Source organism: Scyliorhinus canicula, chromosome 29 (assembly GCF_902713615.1).
Source record: "Scyliorhinus canicula chromosome 29, sScyCan1.1, whole genome shotgun sequence".
Lineage (NCBI taxonomy): Eukaryota > Metazoa > Chordata > Chondrichthyes > Carcharhiniformes > Scyliorhinidae > Scyliorhinus > Scyliorhinus canicula.
The window spans coordinates 1,564,606-1,586,944 of NC_052174.1; the positions used below are offsets into that span (position 1 = coordinate 1,564,606).

General features: G+C 55.2%; 1 protein-coding gene across 1 annotated transcript in view; it reads left to right on the forward strand.

Annotated features, from left to right (window-relative positions):
• LOC119958279 (Y-box-binding protein 2-B-like) overlaps window positions 1–22,339 on the forward strand; it is a 30,385-nt gene that overhangs the window by 2,234 nt on the left and 5,812 nt on the right. Inside the window, 6 exon segments of the mRNA XM_038786710.1 lie at window positions 762–795; window positions 6,373–6,418; window positions 6,421–6,461; window positions 7,731–8,234; window positions 10,281–10,387; window positions 14,833–14,980. Coding sequence (XP_038642638.1) covers window positions 762–795; window positions 6,373–6,418; window positions 6,421–6,461; window positions 7,731–8,234; window positions 10,281–10,387; window positions 14,833–14,980 — 880 coding nt within the window.

A 22,339-nucleotide genomic window follows, 5' to 3' on the forward strand; every position in this document is an offset into this window, starting at 1 on the left:
AGACGTAGACTAGCTAGACACTAGAGGGAGCACCAGAGACATGACACACAGACATTCAACCAATAGGTCAGTAAGATAGGACACGACCAATGGGCATTCATGATACACACAAGAGGTGACACTACCACAGGGGGCATTACACCAACCCATATATAAAGGACACAGCACACATGATCTTCCTCTTTACAGTGGAGACACTCTGAGTACAGACACGGGGTTGATTCAACATCACACCCACCACGTGGATTGTAGCAGACTCGTTCGTCAGTCTGAGTAGCTCTAGTAGGATTAACAGGAGAGTCGAATCCAAGTAGGAGAATTGTTAACAGTTTAATAAATGTGTTAAAGCTATCTCCAAGTCTGGACCTTCCTTTGTCAGAGTGTAGATCAAGGCAGCAGCTTGTGCTACGTCAAGAGCATAACAAAACACCCCACCCCCACACTCCATGTGTGTGTGTATATGTAACCGGATCATTCCATTGACTGGGCACAAGATCTCGTAGCCAGTCCGAGCCAGCGTTCAGCTGCACCCTCGGTTAATACCCATCGCCCAGCCAAAAACACTTGGACATTAGAGCAGATTTGACCACTGGAGTCTGGGATCTTGCTGTGTGCAATATGGCTGCCATATTTCCTGTTCGACATCCATGAATGTGTTCATTGGTTGTAAAGGGGTTTGCGACGTTGTGGGGGTGTGGGTTGCCTGTGTGGAGGTGGGATGTGATTATTCTATAATCCACTCTTTTGTTTTTCCCTCCCAGACATGACATTGAAGCGGATATATTTGTTCATCAGGTAGAGACGCTCTCTTCAATATCGCCAACTGTCAGCTCAAAGTTTCTTCAATGACCTTGGCTATGGGGCCAACTCCTTTCTTCAGCCAAGGGTCATAGCATCTCCTGATTCTATCGTATTAGCTCCTGAAACTCACCTGAGCAGGAAATATTGTTAAATGTTCTTTGCTTAATGTTGTGGAATTGCCTAATTTTATTTCTAGCGAGCTTTACTCTATCTAATCCCGTTCTGTACCTTCCCTGGGAGTGTTTGATGGGGACAGTGTAGAGGGAGCTTTACTCTGTATCTAACCCCGTGCTGTACCTCTACTGGGGTGTTTGATGGGGACAATGTAGAGGGAGCTTTACTCTGTATCTAACCCCGTGCTGTACCTGTCCTGGGAGTGTTTGATGGGGACAGTGTAGAGGGAGCTTTACTCTGTATCTAACCCCGTGCTGTACCTGTACTGGGGTGTTTGATGGGGACAGTGTAGAGGGAGCTTTACTCTGTATCTAACCCCGTGCTGTACCTGTCCTGGGAGTGTTTGATGGGGACAGTGTAGAGGGAGCTTTACTCTGTATCTAACCCCGTGCTGTACCTGTCCTGGGAGTGCTTGATGGGGACAGTGTAGAGGGAGCTTTACTCTGTATCTAACCCCGTGCTGTACCTGTCCTGGGATTGTTTGATGGGGACAGTGTAGAGGGAGCTTTACTCTGTATCTAACCCCGTGCAGTACCTGTCCTGGGAGTGTTTGATGGGGACAGTGTGGAGGGAGCTTTACTCTGTATCTAACCCCGGACTGTACCTGTCCTGGGAGTGTTTGATGGGGACAGTGTAGAGGGAGCTTTACTCTGTATCTAACCCCGTGCTGTACCTGTCCTGGGAGTGTTTGATGGGGACAGTGTAGAGGGAGCTTTACTCCGTATCTAACCCCGTGCTGTACCTGTCCTGGGAGTGTTTGATGGGGACAGTGTAGAAGGAGCTTTACTCTGTATCTAACCCCGTGCTGTACCTGTCCTGGGAGTGTTTGATGGGGACAGTGTAGACGGAGCTTTACTCTGTATCTAACCCCGTGCTGTACCTGTCCTGCGAGAGTTTGAAGTGTGCTGAATCCAGGTCCTGAGGTGTCTGCTTGGATTACTGAGATGAGGGCTTATTGAGGAACTGGGCGGAAATGTGAGCTCCAGTTTCTGCTCCCAATTGTTGTCCTGTTATTCCCCTTGGAAGGTGTGTGCCAATGCTGGGATATGGAGAGGGTGATGGCTCTCGAAGTCCAACAGCATCAGATGGTGCATGGCCCACTTGGCTCTCTGATGACCCCTTGTGGAACTGTGCTACTGTGTTCCCGAGGTCAGTCACTACTGTGTTCCTGACGTCAGTCTCCTCTCCCACTGTCTTTGAGCTCCTGGTTCTGTATCTATTCTGTTTACTGATTGTCTCCTGTGCCGGTGTGAGGTTACCTCCCAGTTTAAAAACCGCTTGATTTGAAAATTGTCATTTCAAATCTGAGTCTCTAACCTCCTCCAGCCCCCGACACCCCTCCATCCTCCAGCCCCCTACACCCCTCCCTATCTCTCTAACCTCCTCCAGCCCCCTATACCCCTCCCTCCTCCAGCCCCCCGACACCCCTCCCTCCTCCAGCCCCCGACACCCCTCCCTCCTCCAGCCCCCGACACCCCTCCCTCCTCCAGCCCCCGACACCCCTCCCTCCTCCAGCCCCCGACACCCCTCCCTCCTCCAGCCCCCTATACCCCTCCCTCCTCAAGCCCCCTATACCCCTCCCTCCTCCAGCCCCCTATACCCTCCCTCCTCCAGCCCCCTATACCCCTCCCTCCTCCAGCCCCCTATACCCCTCCCTCCTCCAGCCCCCTATACCCCTCCCTCCTCCAGCCCCCGACACCCCTCCATCCTCCAGCCCCCTACACCCTCCCTATCTCTCTAACCTCCTCCAGCCCCCTATACCCCTCCCTCCTCCAGCCCCCTATACCCCTCCCTCCTCCGGCCCCCGACGCCCCTCCCTCCGCCGGCCCCCGACGCCCCTCCCTCCGCCGGCCCCCGACGCCCCTCCCTCCGCCGGCCCCCGACGCCCCTCCCTCCGCCGGCCCCCGACGCCCCTCCCTCCGCCGGCCCCCGACGCCCCTCCCTCCGCCGGCCCCCGACGCCCCTCCCTCCGCCGGCCCCCGACGCCCCTCCCTCCGCCGGCCCCCGACGCCCCTCCCTCCGCCGGCCCCCGACGCCCCTCCCTCCGCCGGCCCCCGACGCCCCTCCCTCCGCCGGCCCCCGACGCCCCTCCCTCCGCCGGCCCCCGACGCCCCTCCCTCCGCCGGCCCCCGACGCCCCTCCCTCCGCCGGCCCCCGACGCCCCTCCCTCCGCCGGCCCCCGACGCCCCTCCCTCCGCCGGCCCCCGACGCCCCTCCCTCCGCCGGCCCCCGGCGCGCCCCTCCCTCCGCCGGCCCCCGGCGCCCCTCCCTCCGCCGGCCCCCCTCCCTCCGCCGGCCCCCCTCCCTCCGCCGGCCCCCCTCCCTCCGCCGGCCCCCGGCGGCCCCCCTCCCTCCGCCGGCGGCCCCCCTCCCTCGCCGCCGCGCCCCAGCTCACTCCGCCGGCGGCCCCCCTCCCTCCGCCGGCGGCCCCCCTCCCTCCGCCGGCGGCCCCCCTCCCTCCGCCGGCGGCCCCCCTCCCTCCGCCGGCGGCCCCCCTCCCTCCGCCGGCGGCCCCCCTCCCTCCGCCGGCGGCCCCCCTCCCTCCGCCGGCGGCCCCCCTCCCTCCGCCGGCGGCCCCCCTCCCTCCGCCGGCGGCCCCCCTCCCTCCGCCGGCGGCCCCCCTCCCTCCGCCGGCGGCCCCCCTCCCTCCGCCGGCGGCCCCCCTCCCTCCGCCGGCCCCCGGCCCCCCTCCCCAGCTCTGTAACGGAATTAGAATAATACAGCACAGAGAAGAGGCCCTTCAGCCCATCAGGTCGCCACTGACACATGAAAAACCCCCTGATCTGCCGGCCTCACCCCATTGGCCAGCACTTGGCCCATAGTCTCGAACGTTCAGACGTTGCCAAGTGCTCAGCCAGGTACTTTGTAAAGGATGTGAGGCAGCCGGCCTCTACCCCCCCTCCCAGGCCGTGCGTTCCGCGACCCCCCCGCCTCTACCCCCCTCCCAGGCCGTGCGTTTCCAGACCCTCCCCCGCCTCTATACCCCCCTCCCAGGCCGTGCGTTCCAGACCCTCCCCCCCCCCCTCTACCCCCCCTCCCAGGCCGTGCGTTCCAGACCCTCACCCCCCCTCTACCCCCCCTCCCCAGGCCGTGCGTTCCAGACCCTCCCCCGCCTCTACCCCCCCTCCCAGGCCGTGCGTTCCAGAGCCTCGACCCCCCACCTCTCGGTTAATAGGTTTATCCTCACCTTGAACTTGCTCACCTTAACTGCCCCCTACCCATCCTGTCCGTGACCCTCATAATCTTCCCCACCTCGATCAGGTCGCCCCCTCAGTCTCTGCTCCAGAGAAAACAACCCAAGCCCATCCAACCTCTCTCCATAACTGAAACGTTCCATCCCAGGCAGCATCCTGGTGAATCCCCTCCGCACCCCCTCCAGCGCAATCACATCCTTCCTATAATGTGGCGGCCAGAACTGCACCCAGTGCTCCAGCTGTGGCCTCACCAAAGTTCTGTACAACTCCCAACGTGGCCTCCCTGCTTTTGTAATCTGTGCCTGGATTGATGAAGGCCAGTGTCCCACATGCCTTTTTCACCCCCCACCCTATTAACCTGCCCTTCTGCCTTCAGAGATCTCTGGACAAACACACCAAGGTCCCTTTGTTCCTGGGAACTTCCCAGTGTCGGGCCGTTCACTGAATACTTCCTGGTCACATTACTCCTTCCAAAGTGGGTCACCTCACACTTTTCAGGGTTAAATTCCATCCGCCACTTTCCTGCCCATTTGACCATCCCGTCTCTATCTTCCTGTAACCCAACACACTCAACCTCACGGTTAGTCACCCGGCCAATCTTTGTGTCATCCGCAAACTTACTGATCCTGCCCCCCACATAGTCTCTGTCGTTTATATAAATGACAAACAATAGGGGGGCCCAGCACAGATCCCTGTGGTACCCCACTGGACACTGGCTTCCAGTCACTAAAGCAGCCGTCTGTCATCGCCCTCTGTCTCCTCCGGCTCAGCCAGCTTTGAATCCACCTTAACAAGTCCCCCTGTATCCCAGGTACATTTGCCGCCTTTATAAGTCTCCCATGTGGGACCTTGTCAAAGGCTTTGCTGAATCCATGTAAACTGCATCCACCGCACCACCCTCATCGACACACCTGGTCACATTGCTCAAAACATTCAATCAGATTTGTTTGGCATGGCCTCACTCTGACAAAGCCAAGCTGACTGTTCCTGATCAAACTTTGCTTCTCCAAATGGAGACAGATTCTCTCTGTCAGAATTCTCTCCAATGCTTTCACTGGTCTGTAGTTCCCTGGGACCACCAAAGTGGGACCACTTTGCTGTTCCCCTCGGCCTCTGGCCCGGGGTTTGTGAAATATTTGTATATAGGAGAGTGGGGATGGCCTTGACCCGTGCTGGCTGGCGGTGACCCACGCTGGCTGGCTGTGACCCCCCGCTGGCTGGCTGTGACCCCCGGCTGGCTGGCTGTGACCCCCGGCTGGCTGGCTGTGACCCCCGGCTGGCTGGCTGTGACCCCCCGCTGGCTGGCTGTGACCCCCGGCTGGCTGGCTGTGACCCCCGGCTGGCTGGCTGTGACCCCCGGCTGGCTGGCTGTGACCCCCGGCTGGCTGGCTGTGACCCCCGGCTGGCTGGCTGTGACCCCCGGCTGGCTGGCTGTGACCCCCGGCTGGCTGGCTGTGACCCCGCGGCTGGCTGTGACCCCTGGCTGGCTGGCTGGACCCCCGGCTGGCTGGGCTGTGACCCCCGGCTGGCTGGCTGTGACCCCCGGCTGGCTGGCTGTGACCCCCGGCTGGCTGGCTGTGACCCCCGGCTGGCTGGCTGTGCCCCCGGCTGGCTGGCTGTGACCCCCGGCTGGCTGGCTGTGACCCCCGGCTGGCTGGCTGTGACCCCCGGCTGGCTGGCTGTGACCCCCGGCTGGCTGGCTGTGACCCCCGGCTGGCTGGCTGTGACCCCCGGCTGGCTGGCTGTGACCCCCCCGCTGGCTGGCGGTGACCCCCCCGCTGGCTGGCGGTGACCCCCCCGCTGGCTGGCGGTGACCCCCCCGCTGGCTGGCGGTGACCCCCCCGCTGGCTGGCGGTGACCCCCGGCTGGCTGCTGTGACCCCCGGCTGGCTGTCTGTGACCCCCCGCTGGCTGGCTGTGACCCCCGCTGGCTGGCTGTGACCCCCCCGCTGGCTGGCTGTGACCCCCGGCTGGCTGGCTGTGACCCCCCCGCTGGCTGGCTGTGACCCCGGCTGGCTGGCTGTGACCCCCGGCTGGCTGGCTGTGACCCCCGGCTGGCTGGCTGTGACCCCCGGCTGGCTGGCTGTGACCCCCCCGCTGGCTGGCTGCATCTGTGTTTGGCTCTGACTGCTTGTCGCGAAATGTTGGTGTTATTAACTTGCTGCTTTAACTCTTCAAACCCTGTTCTTGTCCTCTCCTGGCAGACGGCCATCACGAGAAACAACCCCCGCAAGTTTCTGCGCAGTGTCGGAGGGGAGAGGTGGTAGAGTTCGATGTCGCCCAGGGCGAGAAGGTGCAGTTCTGATTTTCTGGATGGGGGGAGGGGGGAGGGGAGGGGAGGGACAGGTGCTCCAATTCCATTTTGGTACCCAACCCCCCAAGTGACCAGATCTCAACCCTGACTGGCTACAGTTTGATGTGGGGAGTGGCTATTTGGTATCACGCCTGGCTGATTCGCTTGCAGATTGAAACCAGTATTGTGGGGGGGGGGGTGCTGTTGCCCCAGGTTCCCCGCCATTGAGCGCATGCCACTCATTTTTGAGTCTGCTTTATTTTTTTATTTCTTTACGAGCTGCGGGTGTGACTGGCTGGGCCCACCATTTGTTGCCCATCCCTAATTGCAACCCCCCCCCCCCCCCCCAAACAACCCCACAAAAGATGTTGTGGTACAGCCTTTAACCCGCTGCAGTCAGAGGTGTAGGTACACCCACTGTGCTGTTAGGGAGGGAGTTGCCCCAGCGACAGTGAAGGAACGGCCGATATATTTCCCAGTCAGGGTGGGGAGTGACTGGGAGGGGAGCCTCCAGGTGGTGGGGTTCCCAGGTATCTGCTGCCCTTGTCCTTCTAGATGGTAGAGGCCGTGGGTTTGGAAGGTGCTGCCTGAGGAGCCTTGGTGAGTTACTGCAGTGCATCTTGTAGACGGGACACACGGCTGCCACTGTGCGTCGGTGGGGGAGGGAGTGAATGTTTAAGGAGGTTTAGATGACTGTGCCAGAGTGAATCAGATGGGTTTTTGTCCTGGTTGGTGTTGGTGCCTCTGGCACCCTGGAGGGGGGGGGGGGGGGGGAGCTTTCCAGCAGGGGGCACACTGGCTAAGGATCACCTCTGCCAGCCCCACTGCCCAAGCTCTCTGGGTAGGGTTACCCTCTGAGGGAGGAGACCTTTAGTCCAATCCCACTCCAGTTGTTGGAGGAATGTTGGGAGGTGCCATGTTTTGGGATTGGCCGTAAACTAAATCCCATCTGTCCTCTGCTGTGAAAGGCCCCTGTTGCTGTTGGATACCGTTAGCAGGGGGAGCCCTCCATGTTCTGGGCCACCATTCGTCCCTCAACTTGCTTCTGTACGTTTTTAAAGAGGGATAAATTGTCCTGTTTATGGGAGCTTGCTTTGCACCAGTTGCTTGATTGAGGCTTCCGGAAGGGAATTGCTGATTGTGGAAAGGAAGAATGTGGCACTCGGTAAATCTCCTTTGGAGTGTCAGCGCATGTGATGGGCTGAATGGCCTCCTGTGTTCCAACCATTCTATGAAATATTATTGTTTAATGTTTTCCGTGCCCCACAGGGATTGGAAGCCGTGAACGTTACTGGTCCCGGCGGCGTTCCGGTCAAAGGCAGTCCCTACGCCCCAAACCGTCGGCGTTCCCGCCGTGGCTATTTCAGACGGCGGGGTCCTGTAGCTGTGGGTGACCAGCCGGCGGTGGAAGAGACGGCGGAAAGTGCCGGCGAGAGGTGGGAGGGCTCCGAGAACCGTGACGGCCAGCCGCCGAGCCTCGATCAGCGATCCGCCACTCCCTACAGTTCCCGCCGCCAGTTTCAGCGCAGCCGCCGGCCCCGGGCACGGGCCGCTCCGCGGGGTGGAGCGGGGCAGGAAGTCGGGGGTGACCAGCCGGCGGTGGAGGAGACGGCGGAAAGTGCCGGGGAGAGGGGGGTGGGCTCGGAGACCCACGACAGCCAGGAACAAACCCCCGATCAGAGTCAGCGACTCCCCCCTCCCTATGGCTCCCGCCGGCCCTTTCAACGCCGATCTCGCGTCATTCCGCAAGGTGGAGTGGGGCAGGATGTGGGGGTGAGTGACGTTGCTCTTAACACCAGATTGGATTGTTACACATTGCCCGGTATCATCAGGGCATGGGTTGTACCTGCTGTGGAAACTTGAAGACAACACACTTGCCCCACCCACGCCCCCCTTTCACGGCCTCGACAGTGAGGTGAGGGACTGACCAGAGTGTTCCTTTTCCCCCCCATTGCTAGTTGCTACTCTTGGAAAGGCGCGTGGCCAGGGAGGAGCAGGAGTGAGAAACGGAGCTATTTGCATTGGGCATGGATTGTCCGATGTGGCTGGTTTGGGTTTTCTCGGCCTGCGGCCTGTCCAGAGTTGTTGGTGTCGGCCAGACCAGAATGAGGGTGACCCCCCCCCAGGCAAGGACTGAAGAGAATGAGTAAGATTGTCCCCTCTGAGCAGAAACTCCGAGTTTGCTCAGCTGTCCACTTGTTATGACCGTTCTCCCGCGTTCAGCCCCTAACTGCTCCTCTGGTGTGTATCACTCGGCCATTCCAGAGGAGCAGTGCTCGACCACATTGCTCTGGGGCCTGGAGTCGTGTGTAGAGGGAGAACCTTTATTACCCAGAGGGCAGTGGGAGTCCAGAGTTTGTTTCCCGAGTTGGTGGTGGGGACGGACACCCTAGACTCGTTTATATATTTTTTTAAAAACCTGGATTTGCACCTTGGGGCATGGACTGGGTGCAGCAAGGTGGGATTAGAAAGGGCATCTGGGGTTTCCACGGGCTGGCATGGAATTGACAAGATGGGCCAGATGGCCTCCTGTGCTGTAACTTTCCTCCGGTTTGACACGGGTCAGACTGGGTAAGTATTGCAGCTTCCTTCGTCTTGGTGAACGAGGTGACCTTTTACAGAGTTTCAGAGTCACCGTGATCATGGACTAACTATTGTCTTCACAAGTTTTCCAATGTAAGGGGCAATTTTGTGCCGGGTGTCCCTAGAAAGGGTGCATGTGGTGTCCATGGGCACCATCGAGGCCTCCCGTGCCTGGTGGGGACCACAGGGTTTGGGGTGTTATTTGCCCCTCTAACTGTAGTCTGATGTTTTTAAGTTTCCGTTGATCTTTGTTCGGGTTGTGCGGCCCTGTTTTGCTTTGTCCCTCGGCTGGTTTCCTTGCCTCTATTTTGTTGGTGGTCCTCTGGCCAATCCGTCTAACCCGCATCTCTTTGGGTTGTGGGGATTAGACCAACGCAGACATTGGGAAGAATGTGCAAACTCCACACCGGACTAACTATTTATTAACTAAATTTACATTCCTCCATCTGGCCTAACCACCGAATCCCTGCAGTGCAGGAGGCTGCCGTTCGGCCCATTGAGTCTACACCGAGCCTCCAAGAGCACTCTACCCAGGCACACTACTCCACCCTATTCCCGTAACTCCCTCTAACCGGCACGTCTTTGGACTGTGGCAGGAAACCCACGCAGACACGGGGAGAACGTGCAGACTCTGTACAGGCAGTGACGCAGAGCCGGGAATCTAACCCGGGTCCCTGGCGCTGTGAGGCAGCAGTGCTAACCACTGTCACCGTGCCTCCCAGTCTGTCTATGATGGAAATGAAATTGTGAAGGTTTCACTGGTCAGATCTCTTTGGGATAGAACCGGGGATTTTGACTCCGAACCGACTGTCTTTGTTATTTGTTGATTGTGACTGGTTGGGCTGGTGTTTATTGCCCATCCCTAATTGCCCCCTTGAGAAGGTGGTGGGTCAGCCGCCGCCTTGAACCCGATGCAGTCCATGAGGTGTAGGTGCACCCACCGCGCTGTTGGGGAGGAAGTTCCGACCCAGCGACCAGGAACGTCCGATATATTTCCCAGTCGGGGTGGTGAGAGACTCGGAGGGGAACCTCCAGGTGGTGGGTGCTGCCCTTGTCCGTCCTTCACTTCCACTTCCCGTGACCGTACATTTTTCCTTGGCGTTGTCCGTCTAATATCGCAACCCCGATTCCAAATGGGACTGGCTGAGGCCTGAAGTATTTGGGTCCGGCCCTCAGTACCTCCCTGGTCATTTCGCGACCCGGCGTATTCACTTCCTGACCTGTTTGGCTTTTCAGGGTGACGTGGTCTCCGAGAGCAAAGAGCCGCTTCCAGACCAGAGGCAAATCCAGACACAGCCGAGTCAGCGTGGGAGAGGAGCCAGGCCCAGATTCCAATACCGCTGGTAATGTGGAGCAATGACGATGCACTTGGCTGCTTTGTCCCTGGGTGGGGGGTGGGTGGGTGGGGCCGGGGGGGCTGGGTGGGGCCAGGGGGGGGGGGGGGGGGGGGGGGGCTGGGGGGGGGGCACTCCTGTGCGGGGGGAGGGGGGGGGGGCACTCCTGTGCAGTTCTGCATTATAGGAAGGATGTGATTGCGCTGGAGGGGGTGCGGAGGAGATTCACCAGGATGCTGCCTGGGATGGAACGTTTCAGTTATGGAGAGAGGTTGGACGGGCTTGGGTTGTTTTCTCTGGAGCAGAGACTGAGGGGGCGACCTGATCGAGGTGGAGAAGGTTATGAGGGGCACGGACAGGGTGGGTAGGGGGGCAGCTGTTCCCCTGAGCTGGAGGGTCAGGTTAAGAGGGGGTCACAAGTTCAAGGTGAGGGGCGGGAGGTTTAGGGAGGGGATTTGAGGATTTATGGGGGGGGGGGGGATTTGAGGATTTACCCAAGGGTGGTGATGGTCTGGAATGCGCTGCCTAAGGGGTGGCTTGCCTCCCATCCTTTAAAGTACCTGGATGAGCACTTGGCCGAACATGCTGGGAAATGGGGTTAGGTGGCTAGCCAGGTGGGTTAGATGGCCATAGGGCCTCTTTGTGCTAGATTCTATGAAACATCCCTCCGCATCTATCCTGTAAATCCCCCTGGGTCCTATTTGTCTCAATATGGTCACCTCTGATTATTCTAGATTCCAATGTGTACAGGCCCAACCTACTCAACCCCACCTCATGAAAATCTCTCCATACCCGACATCAACCCAGTGAACCGTCTCTGCACTGTCCATATCTCGCGTCAACCCAGTGAACCGTCTCCGCACTGTCTCCAGTGCTTTTTTCCTTGGATGGATAAGGGACCAAACTGTTCACAGGCCACGCCTGGAATACTAACTACTGCCTTGTTTTGTTTAATGCACGAGAACCCCCAAATCGCCCTCTGCTGCAGCTTTCTGCAGTCTTTCTCTATTGACATTTTCCACTCCTTTATTCTAACTACCGAAAGTGTTTAGTTTCCCATTTTCCTACATTATATTCACCAAGGAGAGGGACAAGACGGATGTTGTGGCTGGGGATGGATGTTTAAATACTCTAGGTCAAGTTGGCATAAGGAAGGGGGAAGTTTTGGGTATTCTAAAAGGCATTAAGGTGGACAAGTCCCCAGGTCCCGATGGGATCTATCCCAGGTTACTGAGAGAAGCGAGGGTTGAAAGAGCTGGGGCCTTAACAAATATCTTAGCAGCATCCTTGAGCACGGGTGAGGTCCCGGAGGACTGGAGAATTGCTAATGTTGTCCCTTTGTTTAAGAAGGGTAGCAGGGATAATCCAGGGAATTATAGACCTGTGAGCTTGATGTCAGTGGTAGGCAAACTGTTGGAGAAGATACTGAGGGATGGGATCTATTCACATTTGGAAGAAAATGGACTTATCAGTGATGGGCAGCATGGTTTTGTGCAGGGAAGGTCATGTCTTACAAACCTAATAGAATTCTTTGAGGAAGTGACCAAAGTTAATTGATGAGGGAAGGGCTGAAGATGTCATATACATGGACTTTAGTAAGGCGTTTGATAAGGTTTCCCATGGCAGGTTGATGGAAAAAGTGAAGTCGTATGGGGTTCAGGGTGTACTAGCTAGATGGATAAAGAACTGGCTGGGCAACAGGAGACAGAGTAGTAGAAGGAAGTGTCTCAAAATGGAGAAAGGTGACTAGTGGTGTTCCTCAGGGATCCGTGCTCGGACCACTGTTGTTTGTGATGTATATAAATGATCTGGATGAAGGTATAGGTGGTCTGATTAGCAAATTTGCAGATGATACTAAGATTGGTGGAGTTGCAGATGGCGAGGAGGACTGTCAGAGAATACAGCAAAATATAGATAGATAGATTGGAGAGTTGGGCAGAGAAATGGCAGATGGAGTTCAATCTAGGCAAATGCGAGGTGATGAATTTTGGAAGATCCAATTCAAGAGCGGACTATATGGTCAATGGAAGAGTCCTGGGGAAAATTGATGTACTGAGAGATCTGGAAGTTCAGGTCCATTGTACCCTGAAGGTGGCAACGCAGGTTGATAGAGTGGTCAAGAAGGCATACAGCATGCTTGCCTTCATCGGACGGGGTATTGAGTACAAGAGTCGGCAGGTCACCGTTGTATAGGACTTTGGTTAGGCCACATTTGGAATACTGCGTGCAGTTCTGGTCGCCACATTACCAGAGGGATGTGGATGCTTTGGAGAGGGTGCAGAGGAGGTTCACCAGGATGTTGCCTGGTATGGAGGGTGCTAGCTCTGAAGAAAGGTGAGTAGATTAGGATTGTTTTTGTTGGAAAGATGGAGGTTGAGGGGGGACCTGATTGAGGTCTACAAAATTGAGAGGTATGGACAGGGTAGATAGCAACAAGCTTTTCCCAAGAGTGGGGGTGTCAATTACAAGGGGTCACTATTTCAAGATGAGAGGGGGAAAGTTAAGGGAGATGTGCGTGGAAAGTTTTTTACGCAGAGGGTGGTGGGTGCCTGGAACGCTTTGCCAGCGGAGGTGGTAGAGGCAGGCACAATAGCATCATTTAAGATGCATCGAGACAGATATATGAATGGGCGGCAACAGAGGGAAGTAGATCCTTGGAAAATAGGCAACGGGTTTAGATCGGCGCAGGCTGGGAGGGACGAAGGGCCTGTTCCTGTGCTGTAATTTTTTTGTTCTTTATATTTCTGCCAAGTTTTTGCCAACTCTCCTAACCTGTCTGTATCCTCTGTAGACTTTGTTCTTGGGTGGGTGGCTGGGAAGGTAAGTGGTGAGGATGATGCACAGGAACAGGCCCTTTGGCCCTCCATGCTGCCCGTCTAAACTTAAACCTTGTACACTTGCAGGGTCCGTATCCCTCTATTCCCATCCTATTCATGTTATTTGTCTAGATGCCCCTTAAATGTCACTATCGTCCCTGCTTCCACCACCTCCTCCGGCAGCGAGTTCCAGGCACCTATGTTTTTTAAAAAACAAAATACATGTACGTCTCCTCTAAACCTATGCCCCCTAGTAATTGGAAACATACAGTAAAACGGCAGAACCCTTGGAAAAAGCCTCTGACGATCCACTCTGTCTATGCCCCTCATAATTTTGTAGACCTCTATCAGGTCGCCCCTCAACCTCCGTCGTTCCAGTGAGAACAAACCGAGTTTATTCAACCGCTCCTCGTAGCTAATGCCCTCCATACCAGGCAACATCCTGGTAAATCTCTTCCGCACCCTCTCTAAAGCCTCCACATCCTTCTGGTAGTGTGGCGACCAGAATTGAACACTGTACTCCAAGTGTGGCCTAAGGTTCTATACAGCTGCAACATGACTTGCCAATTCTTATACTCAATGCCCCGGCCGATGAAGGCAAGCCTGCCGTATGGGCAGCACGTTAGCATTGTGGAGGCAGCATGGTAGCATTGTGGATAGCACAATTGCTTCACAGCTCCAGGGTCCCAGGTTCAATTCCGGCTTGGGTCACTCTCTGTGCGGAGTCTGCACATCCTCCCCGTGTGTGCGTGGGTTTCCTCCGGGTGCTCCGGTTTCCTCCCACAGTCCAAAGATGTGCAGGTTAGGGTGGATTGGCCATGCTAAATTGCCCTTAGTGTCCAAAATTGCCCTTAGTGTTGGGTGGGGTTACTGGGTTATGGGGATAGGGTGGAGGTGTTGACCTTGGGTAGGGTGCACTTTCCAAGAGCCGGTGCAGACTTGATGGGCCGAATGGCCTCCTTCTGCACTGTACATTCTCTGTGGGGGAAAAAAAAAAGGGCAATTTTAAAATGGGGGTTGAGTGTGTTGGGCCACAGGAAGATAGAGACGGGATGGTCAAATGGGCAGGAAAGTGGCAGATGTAATTCAACCTTGAAAAGTGTGAGGTGATCCACTTTGGAAGGAGTAATGTGACCAGGAAGTATTCAGTGAACGGCCCGACACTGGGAAGTTCCCAGGAACAAAGGGACCTTGGTGTGTTTGTCCAGAGATCTCTGAAGGCAGAAGGGCAGGTTAATAGGGTGGGGGGTGAAAAAGGCATGTGGGACACTGGCCTTTATCAATCCAGGCACAGATTACAAAAGCAGGGAGGCCACGTTGGGAGTTGTACAGAACTTTGGTGAGGCCACAGCTGGAGCACTGGGTGCAGTTCTGGCCGCCACATTATAGGAAGGATGTGATTGCGCTGGAGGGGGTGCAGAGGGGATTCACCAGGATGCTGCCTGGGATGGAACGTTTCAGTTATGGAGAGAGGTTGGATGGGCTTGGGTTGTGGCTGCTGGATTTTAAATGCAGGTGTTGCTTGGCTAGGAGACGGTGTAGCGAGCTCGGTGCTGCTGTCTGAATGGGATGTGCTGTGAATTAGGATGTGGCTGTGAGGATGGATTGATTTTAGTGCCTGATGGTTTCTCTCTGCAGGCGACCCATTCGTCCACGCCTCCAGCAGCAGGAGGAAGCAGGCCAAGCGGGCGAGCATCCCAAAACTGACCAGCCGCTCCCAGAGCGCCGGAATTTCCGCCGAAAACCAAAAAGGTTTGCCACCGCCCAGGAGCCGCCCAGCACTGAGGTGAGTCCCCTCCCCAACTGGGGCCAGTTCGCTCTCGCTCCTGCCAGCGTGTCTGCGTCACATGCTCGTCTCGCTCACTTCTTCCCCTCCCCACTTCCGTTTGCAGAATGTTACGGTGCACGCGAGGCCATTCGGCCCATTGTCTACCCCAGCTCTCCAAACGAGCATCATTATTTAGTGCCATTCCCCTGCACGTTGTCTATTCAAATACGCTTTACTATGCTCCACTCCACGTTCTCTCGCTCTCTCCGCTCTCTCCGCTCTCTCCGCTCTCTCCGCTCTCTCCGCTCTCTCCGCTCTCTCCGCTCTCTCCGCTCTCTCCGCTCTCGCAGCGGCAGGAGGCCATTCGGCCCATCAAGTCTATACCGACCCTTGGAAAGAGCGCCCTACTTAAACCCACACCCTCTCCCCGTAACCCAACCTAACCTACCTTGGCTACTAAGGGCAATTTCGCACGGCCAATCCACCTCACCTGGACTGTGGGGGGAAACCGGAGCACCCGGAGGAAACCCACGCAGACACTGGGAGGGCGTGCAGACTCCGCACAGACAGTGACCCAAGCTGAGAATCGAACCCGGGACCCTGGAGCTGTGAAGCAACAGTGCTAACCACTCTGCTGCCCTTTTAGGGTGGCACAGTGGTTGGCACTGCCATCTCTCGGCTCCAGTTCAATTCCGTCCTCGGGTGACTGTGTGCGGAGTCTGCAGGTTCTTCCCGTGTCTGCGTGGGTTTCCTCCGGGTGCTCCGGTTTCCTCCCACAGTCCAAAGATGGGCAGGTTAGGGTGAATCGGCCGTGATAAATTGCCCCTGTGACCACAAGGGGGTGATGGGGATAGGGCGGGGTGTGGGCTTGGATAGGATGCTTTTCCAAGGGCCAGTGTAGATTCGATGGATGAACGGCCTCCTTCTGCACAATAAATTCTGTGATTCTACATCCTTCTCGTGAGTTGATTGCTGAGTTGCATCAAACAATGTAACGACACCCTTTTGATGTTCCTCAGCTCGAGTCAATTTCAGTCCTCTTTCTCCAGCACTGTAATCCTCTCCTCCCCCAATACTGCTCCCCCCCCCCCCCCCTCCATTTCCTCCTTCTCCTAATCTTCCTGAACACTTTATCCCCAAGAATATTTAACACCCAGTCCTGCCCTTCCTGGAACTAGGTCTCTGTTATCGCCACTCTCGTATTTCCACATCGCAATAGTGCCTGTGACACCCCAATCTTATTTGACACGCAGACCTACTGGGGGCAACCTGTCCAGGTGCCCCATCTCCCCCTCCCCCGGAATCTAAAGCCCAGCCTCCTGCGCCACCTCAATCCAGTCCCTCCCCCCTCCCTCCGCCTCTTAATCTCAGGAAAACAACCCCAGCCTCTCCGCGTAGCCGGAACGCTCTGCATAGCCCAGGTAAGCAGCCAGGTGAATCTCCTCTGCACCCTGCAGTGCTACCTCATCCTTGGGGCCCTGATTGGTTGGCAAGTCAACTCTAGCCATGGAGAAAGCAGCGGAGAGTTATAGGCTAGGCTTCCAAACTCCGGGGAAAGGCTTGAGCATATTCCTTTTGTTTGCAGAGGGGCTCTGGTTTAGGAAGGTAGGTTACTTTGAGCTAGTATAAATGAGCCACATTATAAACTTAACTCCTTATCTTAAATTGATTCTTGGTATAGCTACTAATGCATTCCGGATTATTCTGCAAGTGAGTGAGATCTCTTTTATGACTTCATTATCGGTGATGTGGCCATCTGTAGACGGAAGGGGGAAAAGTGACTATGGCTGAAGCGGGTGGGCACCATTCTACCTTCAGATATCTGAAAGGGAAAAGATTAGCGATGTGATGTGGATCCATCACCAGTGGGAGTCGGGAGAATTTCCAACCCCTCGATTGTTACAGAGCACAAGGAGGGGGCATTTGGCCCATGTCTGCACTGATTCTGGAAGAGCACCATGGGGTGGGGTGGGGGGAGGGGGGGGGGGTTGCCAGCCCTTTTAATCCCACCTTCCTCCACCCAATCCCTCCACCCAATCCATCGCCCTGTAGCTTACCGCACTGAAGGTGCAGATCCAGGTACTTTTTAAACGGGTTCAGGGTGTCTGCCTCCACCACCAACTCGGGCAGCGAATTCAAACTCCCGCTACTCACTATTTTTTTTGTTGTAAAAACTCTTCCTCGTGCCCCCTCTACACCTTCTGAATCTCTATCCCCAGATTCTAGAATTCGTCACCAAGGGAAACCATTTTATCCTGTCCACCCCCTATCTCTCCCTCATTTTTTTTTTTTTTTGCATCTAAATAAGTCGCCCCTCTAGCCTTCCTTGCAAGAAAAATAACGGCAACCTATCCAATCTCCTCGTGGTGTGGTATTGTGTGAAGCAAATAATGGCATGATGGGAAAACTAGTCAAGTCTTCTTGGTACAATTGAATTTAACCTAAGGCACAGAATACACAGAGATAGCCTGTCCATGCGAACCGGGTGACTCTGAGAGTCTAGATAAGGCTTGGAACTAGAAGTAGTCTCAATACATAACAAGCTGAACAACTGTCTCTTCCTGTTCCTAAACAACTTCTTCCCTTTCTTAAAACAAAGACAAGATAATGATATGAGACTCCAGTCCCCTAAAGGTCAGAAGGTGACGCCATTGTAACGATTATTACTTATGTTTTACTTTCAATCAAATTCCTGACCAAGCTGTATTCATGTTATCTTGATCCTATAATGTATAAGAATCGCCTTCTTTTCTGTACTATCGCAGACTTGGGACGGACTCCGCAGTTTGTAATTGACTGCCTTCCGACTTTCCAAGTTTCTGCCATTTCTGCTAGCAGTCAGTTCTAATTAGTGAATAAAGTTCAGTTTTGCTTACCTAATGAATGCTGTTTGAATTTCTCTATCACAGTCAAGACGCGGGGAAAATATAAAATACAACAGTGTCTCTCGCAACAATGTGTGTACGTAGTTTGGGTCGTGTTGAGATCAAAAAGGAAGTATTTAGGGTCTGGGAAAAACATTTAAGGTAGACCAATCCCGAGGTCCTGATGGGACCTGCCCCAGAATACTGAGAGGCAAGCGGGAAAATTGCTGGGACCTTGACCAAAATCTTTGTAGCCTCACTGGTTACAGGACAGGTCCCAGAGGATGGCAGCCAATGATCCTTTGTTTCCGAAGGGTAGCAAGGATAATCCCGGTAATTACAGGCCCGTGAGCCTTGCATCACGTGGTGGAGAAATTATTGGAGAGGATTCTTTGAGACAGGATTTACTCCCACTTGGAAATGTGGATGAGGACCGTCGAGAGGATACAGCAGGATATAGATTGGTTAGAAGAGTCAATTATTCCGGTTAAGGGTGCGTGCGCATATTAAAAAGTTTGAAGTAGCAATGCTGCACGAGACTCGCTGGAGGGGAGGGTGAAGGACCAGGTGAGACTGAAAAAGGACTGGGTTAGTCGGATGTTTCACTCTGGACCTGACGGAAGGGCTCGAGGGGTAGCGGTGATGGTCGGCAAAAGGGTACGCTTCCTGATGGAGAAGGTGGTGGCAGATCGGGGGGGGTAGATATGTGATTGTGAGGGGGGCGCTGGAGGGGAGGTTAGTGGCGCTGTTAAGTGTATATGTTCCCAATTGGGCCAATGTGGGATTCACAAAGAAGGTGTTTGGGGCCATCGCTGACTTGGACAAACACAGACCGGGGGGGGGGAGAGCTGGAACCAAGGTTGGACAGGTAACGGCTGCGCTCGCTGGTCCCATCAGGGGAGGGGAAGGGGGGGGGGGAAGCGGGCGAAGGCATTGGCTAATGGTGGAAATGGGAGGAGTGGACCCTTGGAGGTTTCTGCAGCCGACGGAGCGGGAGTACTTCCAGATTGACTTCTTCGTGGTTTGGAAGGTTTTGCTGGCTGGGGTTAAGGGGTCGGAATACTCGGCAATTGCAGTGTCAGATCACGCGCCACATTGGGTGGATATGGTGCTGGAGAAAGGGGTAGCGCAGAGACCAGGGTGGAAACTGGATGTGGGACTTTTGGGGAACCAAGTGTTCTGTGACAAAATTGAAAAGGTAATTGAGGAATATGTAGGTTTCAACTGTACGGGTGAGGTGTCGAAGGCAGTTGTCTGGGATGCTCTAAAGGCGGTGGTGAGGTCATCTCATTTAAGGCCAGGGTGGACAGAGAGGAGAGGTTGGAGCGGCAGAGGGTAATAGATGAGATGTTGGAGGTAGATAGGAGTTATGCAGAAGATGGCGACCCAGCGAAGTTGGAAAAGAGGAAGGAACTCCAGGCGAGTTTTGACCGACTATCTACCAGGAAGGCGGTGCGCCAACTGAGGCGAGCAAGGGGTGCAGTTTACGAACATGGAGATAAGGCGGAGCATACGTTAGCAGGTCAGCTCTGGAGGGAGGCAGCGGTTAGGGAAATTGTTCGTGAGGGAAAGGGCAGGGAAGGTGGTGGTGGCTCCGGATCTGATTAACAAGGTCTTTGAGGAATTCTGAGAGGTTGCGCAGGTCAGAGCCACCTGGGGGAGACCGGGAGATGCAGGAATTTCTAGATGGGTTGGAGTACCCGAGGCTAGGGGAGGGGGACAGGGCTACATTAGAAGGGGTGATAGTGGAGCAGGAGATAAAGGATGCGATTGGGAGGATGCAGTCGGGGAAGGTGGCAGGGCCGGATGGGTTTCCGGTGGAATATTATAAAAAATTCAAGGATAAGCTGGCACCCCTGATGGTGGGGATGTTTGAAGAGGTGATAGGGAAGGGGGTGTTGCCACAAACCTTGGGGCAGGCATCGATCTCCCTGTTGCTGAACAAAGATAAGGATCAGACGGAGTGTGGGTCGTATCGGCCCAAATCACTTCTGAATGTGGACGCAAAGGAATTGGCGAAGTTACTGGCGGGTAGGCTGGGGGAGGGGTGCCTCCCGAAGGGGAGAGGTGAGGATCAGACGGGGTTTGTGAGAGGGAGGCAGCTCTTTTCGAACATTAGGAAGGTATTGAAGGTGGTAATGGTACCAGCGGAGGGGAAGGAAACAGAGAGGGTTGTGGCATTGGCCGCTGAGAAGGCGTTTGATCGGGTAGAATGGGGGTACCTGATGGCAGTTCTGGAGCGGTTTGGGGTTGGACCAAGATTTGTGAACTGGGTAAAGTTATTTATATAAGGAGCTGAGGACTGCCATTCCGTAGGGCAGGAACTCCCTTTAGGTACCTGGGGGTGCAGGTTGCCCGAGAGTTGGGGAGGGGGGGGGGGGGGGGGGGAGCGACGCAGGTACAACATTTCTAGTTTGGTGGGGAGAGTGAAAGCTGATCTGGCAAGGTGGGATGGTCTCCCTCTGTCACTGGCAGCTAGGGTACAGGCGGTAAAATGAAAAATGAAATGAAAATCGCTTATTGTCACGAGTAGGCTTCAAATGAAGTTACTGTAAATAAGCCCCTAGTCGCCACATTCCGGCACCTGTTCGGGGAGGCTGTTATGGGAATTGAACTGTGCTGCTGGCCTGCCCTGGTCTGCTTTCAAAGCCAATGATTTAGCCCAGTGTGCTAAACCAGCCCCTGAAATTAATGTGTTGCCGCGATTTCTGTTTATTTTTCAATGCCTGCCGATTTTCCTGCCAAAGGCATTTTTTCAGGGAGATTGAGGGAAGGATTACCTCGTTTATATGGGGAGGGAAGGTGGCCAGAGTGAGGAAGGTGCTGCTACAGAGAGGAAGGCAGGCAGGGGGTTTGCGTCTCCCGAACCTGATGTACTATTACTGGGCGATGAATGTAGAGAAGGAAAGGGCGGCACAGTGGGTTAGCACTGCTGCCTCATGGCGCCAAGGTCCCAGGTTCGATCCCGGCTCTGGGTCACTGTCCGTGTGGAGTTTGCACATTCTCCCCGTGTCTGCGTGGGTTTCACCCCCACAACCCAAAAGATGTGCAGGGTCGGTGGATTGGTCGCGTTAAATTCCCCCTTAATTGGTAAAGAATTGGGTACTCTAAATTATATTTTAAAAAATAAGAATGTGGAGAAGGTGCGGAGCTGGGTCAGAGGGATTGATTCCCAGTGGGTCAGAATGGAGGAGAGTTTGTGCAGGGGGTCGGGATTGGAAGCATTAGCAACAGCGCCGCTCCCGATAGCTCCGGGGAAATACTCAGGGAGTCCGGTAATAATAGCTTCATTGAGAATTTGGAGGCAGTTTCGCCAACACTTCGGGTTGGGGGCAGGGTCAAGGGAAATGCCGATTCGGGGGAACCACAGATTGGAGCCAGGGAAGTGGGATGGGAATTTTCGGAAATGGGAGGAGAAGGGGATTAAGACGCTAAAAGATTTGTTTCTTCGGGGTCGGTTTGCAGGATTGAGGGAGCTGGAAGCGAAGTATGGGCTGGAGCAGGGAGAAATGTTTAGATACATGCAGGTTCGAGATTTTGCCAGAAAGGAGATACAGAGCTTCCCGGTGGAGTGGCCTCCACGTTGCTGGAGGAGGTGCTGACGACAGGGGGGCTGGAGAAGGGGGTAGTGTCAGCGTGTACGGAGCTATGTTGGAGGAGGAGATAGCACCACTGGAAGGGATCAAAGCAAAGTGGGAGGAAGAGTTGGGAGAGGGTATGGAGGAGGGGTTCTGGTGTGAGGTGCTCCGGAGAGTGAATGCCTCCACCTCGTGTGTGAGGTTGGGGCTGATACAGCTGGAGGTGGTGTACAGAGCGCACCTCACGAGGGTGAGGATGAGCCGATTGTTTGAGGAGTTAGAAGATGTGTGTGAACGTTGCGGGGGAGGCCCCGCTAATCACGTTCATATGTTTTGGTCCTGTCCAAATCTGGAGGATTACTGGAAGGAGGGTTTTAGGGTGATTTCCAAGGTGGTGCATGTGAAACTGGACCCGGGCCCCCGGGAGGCCATATTCGGGGTGTCGGACCAGCCGGGGTTGGAAACGGGTGCGGAGGCAGATATAGCCTTCGCCTCGTTGATCGCCCGAAGGCAGATCCTGCTGGGATGGAGAGCAGCCTCTCCACCCTGTGCCCTGGCGTGGCGGGGGGACCTGCTGGAATACTTGACCCTTGAGAAGGTTAAGTTTGAACTGAGGGGAAGGATGGAGGGGTTCTACAATTCATGGGCATTAGTCATTATGCACTTTCGAGAACTGGATAACATCAAACATTAGTTGGGATGGGTTGGGGGGAGGGGGACTGGGTGATCCCTAATTCCTTTTTGTCATTTCTTTGTGTGAACATGCAGGCTGATGTTTGGTGGGAGGATGGGATTGTTGTTATTGACATGGGGATTGACATATTTGTTACTGATTATTGTTTATTGATGGGTGTAAATTTGGGAGAAAATGTGAAAAAGAATAAAAAATATATTTTTTAAAAGAGTCAATGATTAGGGGACATGGGTTTAAGATG